The 11698-nt window shown below is 43.3% G+C and overlaps 1 protein-coding gene across 2 annotated transcripts in view; it reads right to left on the bottom strand.

Moving 5' to 3' along the window:
- Positions 1-8927: 8927 nt before the first annotated feature.
- E2f7 (E2F transcription factor 7) overlaps positions 8928-11698 on the bottom strand; it is a 40091-nt gene continuing 37320 nt past the window's right edge. For both annotated transcript variants that reach the window (XM_031349235.1, XM_031349234.1), the window contains exon 13: positions 8928-11519. In XM_031349235.1, the coding sequence (XP_031205095.1) occupies positions 11349-11519 (171 nt within the window). In that variant the 3' untranslated portion in view covers positions 8928-11348. The remainder of the gene's footprint in view (positions 11520-11698) is intronic.

Here is an 11698-nt window from a genome sequence, read left to right as displayed (position 1 = left end):
CAAATTGATATCCTAATGTCTAGATTCAAAAACAAATATCTAAGAAGTGGCATAGAATGTTGCCATACCTCAGGTCTTTCCAGGTTATGCTATGGCTCATCATGTTCCTCAGAAGGAGCTGAGGCTCAAAAATGCTAAGTCACGTAAAAAGGCCACAGGGATCCTAACCCTGTGAGTCTAATTCCAGGGCCCTCTGAGAGTCCTTGTTTTCCTTTATAATCTAACCTCATCACCCTGAGCGCCCCCCCCCCCCAGGCCGTGTTTCATGCTTCGTTTCTTAGCCTTCTCTGAGGAAGGAGGTGTCCTTCATGAATTTTCTACTTTCCGAGTAGTTCTGTGGTAGTGCAAAGGTTGTCACATCAGCCCGGAAATACATTCACAACGTTTAGTTCTAAGATAGGCTGGAGCTGTAATTTTAGACTTGATTTTTACATTGGAGACATCTTACCATGATACAATCATTGCCTCCATTACACACTGGACATAAAACAACCGAAAGAAAATTAACTCAGGGGAAGTTCATTAAGTAAGAAAAGAGCTGCTGTGTTTGCTTGCATGACATAGATGGCTTCTACAGTGCCCTGATGAGCAGCGAACCACCCTAGACACGGGGTGGTGTTTCCCCTGGACTCGGATAGTCTTTCTTTTTTATAGTCTTGCTGAAGTATTTCATCATTAGTAGTTCTTGTCACCCCTACAGACTTACCTTTTTTTAGTTGCAGTGAGGCCTCCAGTTCCCTTGCTCCTTTGCCTTATCAAAGCGAGGAAAGGCTCATTAACGATGCTTTGCTGAAACACATTCAAAGTAAACATTACCTCATCTAGTCCTTTGGATCTGTGGCTTTGCATTTAACTATAAAGTTGAAAGATTATTCCTAGTACAGGAAACTGGCATCCACCAGTAAGGAAATGGGTGGAGAGACTAGGCAGAGAGGTCCTTAAAAGAAGAATGGGGCCTCTTCTGTCAAACTCTATGAAAATTCAGTTTGGTCCTTCTGGGGGTTTGCAGGGAATGGCAGGAAATGTCACTTGCTGATTTCTTGTCTTCTACGAGCTGCAGATCCTCAAGCAACCTCTGGAACACTGATCAGCTCCATTGTCTCTGTAGGCGCTGTCCCATTATCTGAAGTATCAAGTAAGAGCTGAGATTCCTTCCTTTGACCCCAGTCGGTGTCAGCAACACTGAAACAGGCAAGAGGTGGCCCCTGGGCCCATCAGTCCTGTGCCAGGAGCACGCCCCAGTTTTACACAGACATGGAACACGGTTCAGTTCACCAAAGCTGCCCAAGAACAGATTCCATCAGAACGACTTGAGGTACAGATTTCTGGACTTAGACAGTTTCAGCCTATAGGAATTGTACGTATCCCATCTTTTCCATGTAGATGGAATTAGCATCTCAGTTTTACAAATGAAGATTTATGAAATATAAGGTCAAGACAACTGTCCATAGACCTCTGTGAACTTTGCAGCATTTGCTGGCTTTCTATGAGCCTCTAACTAGTCCTGTAGTCTATGACTAAGGATGTCTAGTGCCACAGAGTCCTTGGCTAGGTTTTCCTCTCGCCGACATTCAAGGTCAAATCCTACAGTGTGTGTGTATGAGCATTTCTATCAGACTGTGTTCAAATCCACTTGAAACTGGGTTTATTGCTTGCTTTGGTTCTCCTGTCTACATGCAGGGATAATGGCATCACCTTTGTAGGGCTGTTGTGGGGTTTAAATGAATGACTATACAGAGTTGCTTAGGACAGTGTAAACAATGGGTGCAGTGTTTAACCTTAACCCAACTGAATGCCAAGCACTTGCATCTTTTGCAGGTGGCCATATTTGTTTGCCTGAGCTTTTGGCTGATAAGGGGCGGGTGAAGCAAAATGTCCCCCTCTCGGCTTGACTTTAAACAGCCTTCCCTCCATTATCCCCCAATCCTTTCCTGCTTCTAGCTTACCTGGGAGAGAACAATGCCTTAGGAAACCCTGAAGGTAGCATGCTGCAGATGGTAGAGTTGTCATTAACCTGTCATTCTGAGAGAGAGGGGCACTGTCAATGAGGGGAAAGCATTTGGGGTACAATCATTGTAAGATGATAACACTCTAATTAATACACAATGCTAATTTTCAAATCATGCCTGTGAGACCATTTATCTTCACTCTAACAGAGGTAAAAACCAAGGTCCACAGCCAGAGAGAAGATGGCTCAGCGGTTAAGGGCACTGACTTCTCTTCCAGAGGTCCTGAGTTCAATTTCCAGCAACCACATGGTGGCTCACAACCATCTGTGATGGGATCCAATACCCTCTTCTGGTGTGTCTGAAGACAGCAACAGTGTACTCATATACATAAAAGTAAAGAAATAAGTCTTTTAAAAAAACTCCAAAGGTCCAAGGCTGTACTAAACCAAACCACAGGCCCTCAGGCCGTTCCTGGAGGAATGTAAATATTCACTTCGTGCTCTCAGGGGCCAGGTACAGTGTATAAATTCTTACCCCATTTCACGTATTGGACAATGACTTTGAACAACAGCAGTTTCTGAAACATTCTGACTGAATCCAATATGAGCAAGAAGCCATGTGCTGTGTTGATGTTACTATGGCAATATACTTCTGCCACTTCCTGATTTTCTGAAGGACAAATATTTTAACTTTTGTGGTCATCATTTCTCCAATCAAGAGCATTAAATCAAAAAACAACAATAACAGCAATAAAAGGCCAGGCATGGTGGTGGTGCCTTTAATCCCAGCACTTGGAAGGCAAAGGCAGGCATATCTCTGAGTTCAAGGCCAGCCTGGTCTACAGAGCTAGTTCCAGGACAGCCAGGGCTACACAGAGAACCCTGTCTTGAACAACCAAAACCCAAAATATAAAATAAATAAATGTGCAGACAGGAGAGATGGCTCAGTAGTTACGAGCACTGGGTGATCTTTCAGAGGACCAGAGTTTAATTTTTAGCACCTATGTGGTACCTCACAACCATCTGTAACTCCATTCTTAGGGGATCTATGCCTTCTTTTTGCCTCCTTGGGCATTACACACACACACATGCACACACACACACACTGCACACATACACAGTGCACAGGCATACATGCAAGCAAAACACCTAGACACATAAAAGAAAAATATAAGAAATTTAAGAGAATAAATTTACCTCTGGCCATTGCTACAGGGGCATCTAACTCAGCATTTGGGAAGTAGAGGCAGAAGGATCAGGAATTTGATACCAGTGTGAGCTGCATAGTAAGGATACTATATGTATATGTTCCTGTTTATGCCTAAAATGGCTGTGTGTGCCAATGACTATTTGGGTTGTGGTTCCATTTTCCTTTCTCAAACTGCAGTGCCTTTCATATAGTCATGTTCTCTGCCTTCAGAAATTAGAGTGGAGTGGTAAATAATATTTTAATATTAGAAAAATATACATTTAGTAAAGTCCCTTGTATGTAATATGTGCTCAATAAAACTGTGATCTTGTTTAGGCAAAATGTACCCTGAGCACACTGCTTGTATACTCTGTGCAGAGTGGTGCATGCGCTCCGGATTTTCTTCTCTTGCATTTATCCATTGTGATGTGACTTACCATGGTATTAGCATAAGTCATACATGTCCTGCTCTGGGATTTTACAAAGAGGAGGTGGAATCTGGGCTGCAGCCATGTTCTGGTTAGAGAAAATAAGAACCGTTAAATGCTGATGTTAAGAAAAACAAAGCTCTTTTAGTTGCTTAGCAGCTGGAGTTGGGGAGTGAGCCGAGTGTGTAAGCACTGGGGAAGAGAAAGGCAGATATATTGTATATATTATATGTAATGTATATATTATATATATAATGTATATATATTATATATATAATGAATTTAATGTCCAGATTTGTCCCAGGTGGGTGAGAAAAGCCCTGGCATTTATAGAATTTGTCACATGACAGGAAAATTTAATAAAATACTTTGAGATTTGGCCGTTATTCACTCTAGATATGTCATTATATAATTCAAGGGCAACATAAAATGTTTATTTAATGTATTGGTTGCAAGGGAAATGGTTTGGAAACATCTGGCTTTGGAGAGCTGTCATGCTGTGTGGACGCTACCGCCACCTTGTGGACAGTACTGGGAACCCATGGGGATTAGGAGGAAGCAGATCCTGTGTTCTGGAGTAAATTTGAAAGGTTTCCATAAGAAAGATACACTTTTGTGGTTGTGATGTTAATATTCACAAATGTTAAGATAAAACTAAATTACTCTTTTCTTATACACCATGCAGTGCAAAGAGAATAGCGACTAAACATACATCAACTATTTTAAAAGTACACAGTATTTTCAGATGAGAAATCTTCATATTTGTCTCTTTCATCCTTGAGCCTATGTACGAATCTCAGTTCTCCAACAGACTACGTTCTCATGTTTTATACAGCAAATGCCTCGTGCTATGTACAAAATGGTGTGTTTGTAAAAATCTATGCATACATTTCTCTAACAAAACAACCAAATTAAGTTTTACTTTTTTTTTCTTGATCACGAGGCTTTACCTATGTACATTTTATTACTCATTAAAAACTCAAATATATTTAAAATTTTGATCAATAACTAAACACTCAAATAAATATTATATTTTGAGATTTTAATAACTTTACATACCCATGACACACACTTGTTTTTGCCTCAGGACAGGAACCAGCATTGCCTCGCCTCGCCTTTCCTATATATTACATTTCCTATGTATAAGCCTCAAGAAGTATCAAACCAGAAATAAGTCATGGGAATGGAAGAAATTTTATGAGGAAATGTTAGCCCAGTTTGAAAAGATGATTTTTAGTTTCTTATCCCAAAGGACTATGTACTTTTAATAATTTTCTCTACAACCTGGGCCTCTGAGGTCCCCACACCCAGGCAGCACACTTACCCAGCACAGCAGAGGAAGTCTGTACTTTTGTGGAGGGAGAAAGACTTAGAGATAGAGGAAGGAGAAGCAGAGAACAGCTCACCAGAGATTATTTTAGAAAGAAATACAAATGCAATTCCAGAATGTAAAGAAAATGATTTAGATTTTTACAGTCCTTTCAGAAGTGACCCTATGACAGGCAAAGTCACTGGTTTACCTGCAAAGCCAGACTGCACTGAAGCTCTCCAGGAGGTGGTGGGGGCACGATTCAGTTTCCAATACTGGGGCAGAGAAGATGGTGCGGATCTTGTGCAAGTGTGAGGACCTGAGTTCGAATCCCCAACACTCACGGTGTGGCCGTACCTCCTGTAACTGTTCTGTGCGGGACAGTGGCAGAAGGTTCTCTGGAGCATGCTGGCTTCCAGTCTAGCTCCAGGTTCAGCGAGAAACTCTTTCTTAAGGGAATGAATGCCGGGCGGTGGTGGCGCTCGCCTTTAATCCCAGTACTTGGGAGGCAGAGGCAGGCAGATTTCTGAGTTCGAGGTCAGCCTGGTCTACAGAGTGAGTCCCAGGACAGCCAGGGCCATACAGAGAATCCCTGTCTCGAAAAAACAAAACAAAGAACAAAACAAAAACAAAAACAAAAAAAACAAAAAAGGAATGAGGTGGTAAGTGCCTATGCATCCTCAGTCGTCTGAGTACAACATACGTACACACGTGCATACTCGCAGACACACATGCGCGCGCGCGCGTGCGCGCGCACGCACACACACACACACACACACACACACACTCACACTCAGTCGTCTGAGTACACCATATGTACACATGTGCATACTTGTAGACACACACGCACACACACACACAATTTGCAATGTTGAATTTACTAAATTCTTTACTTTTAACGTCTTATGAGTTAAAAAAAAAGATGTTGTGAGATTCACAACCATTCTGAAAACTTTCATTTTCTGAAACATCACAGCAATTGTGCCATGTTGGAAGCCATGCTTCCATTAGGCTTTGAAATTGTGTCAGCCAAAATAGCCATAAATTCAAGGTAGCAGGCAACCCTCAATCTCAGAAGCTCGAAAATGTGTTTTCTGTCTGCTCATCTGCAGGCTCCCTCCAAGCTGATCTGGCATGGATCTCTATCTTGTTCCAGACCTGCGTGACCAAATGACCCCGGTCTGGGACAACTGGTTTCCTGGCTAAGGTTGAAAAACAGACATAGAAAACCATGAGCCCTACCTCACAGCCTCTGCTCCAAAGGAACACATACCACTTCCTCCCATATTTCTAGGGACCGAGTAAGCTGTGGCATCTCGGAACTCTGTGTCTGAGGATGTACAAACATCCTGCAGAAAGCTGCAGGAGATACTTGTGCCAACCTGATAACCAAAACCAATGTTCCCATCACACACACACACACACACACACACACACACACACACACACACATACACACACTGTATCACATCAAGTACTCAGCAGCACTGGAGTCTCAGAAATGTAGCTGTCAGGTTTTCTAGGTCTTATCCCTGGGATAAGAACTAGAAGGGGGAGTAGACGTGGGCCGGCAGTCAATAGCGGGTACCTCGCATGGCTGGCAAGGCAAGTTGAAAGCAGTAACAGACTGGAAAGCTTGTGCCCGTGAGTTACAGAGAGCTGTCTAGGATACGACTACAAATTACAGGCAGGACCGGCAGGACTAAATCCATTCTATAAGCATTAGATACACTGTGTAGCCCATTCTTCTGAAATAAAATGGATACACTATGTGATATAATTTTAGGTAAATGTCATGTTATAGAAGCCATGCAATGAAATGACTCTCCATCATCATTATCATCATTATTACATATATATATTAAAGGTTTATTTATTTATTATATCTAAGTACACCGTAGCTGTCTTCAGACACACCAGAAGAGGGCGTCAGATCTCATTAGGATGGTTGTGAGCCACCATGTGGTTGCTGGGATTTGAACTCAGGGCCTTCTGAAGGGTAGTCAATGCTCTTAACCACTGAGCCATCTCACCAGCCCTATTACTTATATTTTTTAATGGCAACTCTCTTTTAGCCCACTGTTTTGGAGATATGTCTTTGAGATGGTCATATAGCACAGATATGTCATGTCTGACTTACGTCCCTAGGAAGCTAAGTGCTAAGTTAGAGGTTTAGAGGGCTTGGGGGATTAATTCATTGCTTCTCAGAGCAACTTCTCCTAAAACTCAGTGAGAATGTTTTCATGTGTTAAGTTCAATACACTTACTAACTTAAGCCTATAATTTTGTAGTGAAGTGTGAACTGCAAGGCTAGGGAGTTGGCTCAGTGGGTGAAGTGTTGGGTGCACAAGCATGAGGCCCTGAGTTCAAATCCCTGGCACCCACATAAAAGCTGTGAATAGCAGTGTACATCTGCAATTCCAGAACTGGGGTAGGGGATGGCAGACAGGTGGACCATGGGAGCTGAGATCCCCCCAACAAGAACGTAGGAGGTGGTAGAGGAAGACACCGGATGACTTCTCTGCCCCACCCCCAACCGTTTATACAGGCACACAGGCACACTCCTTTCTAACAAACTGCTTAATTTTAGCAGTGCTTCCCACTTCTTAACCCATTAGCACCCGGGCTCTTCAGAGCACTTGTTTCCAAGAGCCGTTGAAATGAAGTTACCACTGGGCTACAATGTAATGATGGATTTAGATGTGGGAAAATGGAAAGCATTTTAGTTTGTGGTGTAGTTTCTCAAACCTGGAAGCATACAGGCCAGCAAAGACACAGAATCAACCTTAACACCCAAACAAATCAACCACCAGAACTACTCTGTTCCATGTGAAATATTAAGTACTTAATATCATCCAGTCATCTAGTGTTGTGGACATCCTGAACAATGCAAGGATATTGTAACAGGATATTAAAGTGTGGTGGCAGCATCGGTTATTACAGATGTTGCCTTTCAAAGACGCCGGGCTCTGCAAAGTGATGGAGATATTGGAAAACAAACAAACAAAAAACCCAAAAGAACAAAGAGGAACAAATCTGTTGAGTTCCCTTACTCTCGAGGTTGTGAAAGTGTGAGGAAATGGGAACTAGAAATAGACTTAGTGAGAATATCTGAATTATACACCCCTGTCCGCCTCCAGGAGCGAGGGAGTCTGCCTCTGCTTCCAGGCCTTCCTGAAGCAGGAAGTGACTCTGGTAACTGACTCACCGGGGAGATATTAGGCTGGGGTAGAGTTTGACTGGGCTTTCTTAGTCAGGAGAAAGGGCACTGGATGTGGGCTAAGGGGATGTGATCAGCCTGTGGCTGGTTTGTGTGGACTGCAGAGAAACCAGAGGCTGTGGGGAGGAGCCATGGCCCGAGGGAAAGGTATTTGCCTGTGTTACAGAGGTTCAGGGTCAAGCCCCCTGTGTGAATCAACTCAAGTCCCAGCTGTGTGAACTAGGCTGTCTCACCTAACAATGACAGCAGAGCTGACACCTAGGCGTCTTGGACCACACCCTCTGAGTTTGGAGAGTTGGGCGGAACCCAAGTTAACAGGCTTTGGTCTTACACTGAGAAGCCTTTTAATGAATGTCAGGAACTGGGAAGGTGGTCTCACTTTTGATTTTTTGGTGGCTGTACTGTAGACTTTCAGTCTCCTCTGGAAGCTCCAAACTTCCAACTGGATGGACTTCAGATACAAGGACAAGATCCAAAAGCCCAACTCCTCCCCCGTCCCTGCGCTTTCGGATCAGCCTGATGCTTTGTGCGTGTGTGCACCTGTGAGAACTACAGGAAGGTCTCAGTAAAAAGATTCAAGCATCCATGTGGCTGTTGTCGCTGCTGTTAGCAGTTTTACAATAAGCTGCAGCAAAGAACAGAACCAGGGGCAGTGAAATGGCTCAGCAGGCAAAGATGCTTGCCACTGAAGCTGACCAACTGATCTAATCCCTGGGACTCACAATTTAGGAGCAAACTGACTCCTACAAGTTGTCACCTCACCTCCACCCACACGCCATCTCACACACGAACACACACAGAGTGAAAATGTTTTAAAAGTAATCTAACATACATGTCTTACTAAATGCATTTATTTTCATTGCTACTTTATACAGCTTAGTATTTTTCTAAAAGGAAAGATCAGTTTACATGTAGCAGTGGCGTTACAAGTCGGTGGCTACAGATAATAGAGCCACGAGGAAAGAGCAGAGCCAAAACCCAGGACAATGAAGCAGCAAGCAGCAATAAAATTAACACCTACGTAAGCCAAGCAGTGCAAAGAGCTAAGCGGGCAGCAGCTTTACATTACAGTTACCTAAGTACAGAAATAGCACCTTACATTGAGCAGTGTAAACTTAGTAGGTAGGTTCAAGTATAAGCTATACCCCAACTCTTGTACCAGAATGCCAGGGTTTTGGAAACCCCGAACGGCATGGTGTGAGGTAGCACATCCTCTCAGTGCTGACTCAAAGCCCATGCCCTCCATGAACAGTTATCTCTTCTTGCACTAAACGGGAAGCCACTGCTTCTCCATCTCAGGCACTCAGATCTGGCCGTACAGCTTCAAAGGCCAGTCTTCTGGAAGAGCCGGGAGCCACACCGAGTGGGACCCTCATACAGAAGTAACTTTTGTTTTCTGAGGATGGAACTGCTTGATGCCTCCCAAGAATCATAAATTCTCTGAGGTTAATATGGTCAATTCACAAAACAGAATAATTAAGTATAATAATAGGAAAGTATAGCAAAAAGGGTTAAAATAAATGAAGACTATCCAGGAGCGAGAGAAGAAAAAAAGTTTGTATCAAAATGTGGATTTTTTTTTTTTTGATGGAAATGCTTTGTGGAAGTTCCTATGCATGACGGATTTTAAAAGCAAGCAGTGCATAGAAGACTCACTCGCTGCATGTCTGTCACTCCTGAAAAGGGGTTACTTTCATGTTCCAGCAAGGAGCCAGCAGTGTGGCTTTATAAATACCATGCAATTTTTACCTGACTCAAGAAAAAAAAAATTTTAAAAAGGGAACAATACCTTTTTTTTTTTTTTGCAACTTTATAAGCTTAGTGTTGAAGAATTTGATTAAGTAGCGAATGTGTTAAACAGGCTACCGATCTCAAGTTTCCCAAAGCTAGTGTTGGGAGTAGTAAGGCTAAAAGTATCCTGTAGTTAATATAAAGCTGATCAGACTCCCAGAGTCTCTTAAATTAATGTTTTTACCTTTTTATAACCTTCGCAGGGTACAGAAATACAGAGGAAAAATAGCCTTATATTAAGACTCTAAGATGTTTAAATAGAACAGACTGGAAGGAGAAAAAGGAAGTAGAAAAGTAAAGGTTGACTTTGAAGAGACAAGTGTGTGGTAACATCGGTGTACAACACAGGGGACCATAAGGCCACATGCACTTTCCAGAACTATTTGTTCAAACAGCCAACCCCTGTGCTCACCGCGCTTCTTCTGGGTGGACCACGGAACGTATGAATGAACACTCTTGGAAATGGACAGAATGCCCCTTCTCCTCCAAACACAAGGAGAATGTGTAAAAGAAAAAGAAAAGAATTGTCTATTGCTCTATATCTCCCTGTCATTGTGCTTCACAATTCAACCAAAACTCATATCCAGGTTCCGATGGTCTCCACTCCGCTCTGCCATCCTGATTCGTCTTATTATAAACAGCAACTGTGAGAAGGCCCCGGGCACTCTACAGTGAATATTCAAATTAGGATCCACGGGGCTTGGCAGCTGAGCATGGGAACATTTGTTTTGTTTCAAACAGTGAGACCCAACTGGAGGAGCAGCCATGAGGCACCTAGACTTCAGTTTTCATTCCCACAACTCCAGAGGGGTCAGCATAGTTCATTAATGGCTAGGTGTAGCATTCACAGTTATTTTGGTCTTGACATTTATCACGTATATACATTTATCCACATTATTAATAAGTTGTAGAATAAGTGCAGGGCAAATCATAACAACAACAAAAAAGTATAAACATTCAAGTCGCGATACCCTGAAGATATGTTAGGATGCTGTTGTAAACTTTGTGCAGTAAAGTCCCGCTTCCGGGACAAAATAAATAATACCGTAGGATTCCTCACTGAAGGTGGCTTCCTGGAGCCTAAGGAAGCAGTAGCGTGTTTAGGCTGCAGAGACAGTTCTCACTACAGACTTGCTCAGGGCAGGTGGAGAGGCACATCACCAACACCCTGGTTAAGTGCTAGGCAACCCTGCTTCAGAAAAACCACAGCAGTCACACAGCAATGCCTCGGCCACACCGAGAGCACAGCCTGGACGCTAGGTGGTACGAAACGCATAATTAGTAATCATTACTTCCAGGAAACTAGATGACTCATGATATCGGGCAGTTAGCAGAACCAGTGGATCGAGTGAGAGCAAGGACACAAGCTGAGGACCGGGGTGGCCCATGTTCCACTTAGGACATTTGTCTGGGACACAGGGAACGTCAGGTACTGAGGCCACCCCACCCGCTGAAGCATCAGGCTAGTCAGGTCCGCTGCTAGAGATTTCTAGTCTCCTCTGGGCTGAGCTAGTGTTTCGTGATTGGTTCCTTTCTCTTCTTCTAAAGACAGGATCGCCAAGGCTGCCAGGAGTCTTGAAGAATGTCTCCTGATGTCTCCGTTGGATGTTCTTGGGAGTTCCTGGTGCAGGAGACTAAACAGAGAAGCATAAGGGAAATGATGTTTTGCGCTCCAAGTAGGGGATCTTTTCCCACTGGACGTCACTAAGCTGCCTGTCTTCTCATCTACCCTACTCAGCCAACCCTTAGCACAATGCTGAGAATCTTGGGTACAGAAAAGCAGCCTACCAAAAAGTGTTACAGATGTGGTCAA

This window comes from Mastomys coucha, unplaced genomic scaffold, assembly GCF_008632895.1.
Source record: "Mastomys coucha isolate ucsf_1 unplaced genomic scaffold, UCSF_Mcou_1 pScaffold4, whole genome shotgun sequence".
Lineage (NCBI taxonomy): Eukaryota > Metazoa > Chordata > Mammalia > Rodentia > Muridae > Mastomys > Mastomys coucha.
Note: the sequence above shows the minus strand (reverse complement) of the source record. Positions and strands in the feature narration are given on the sequence as shown.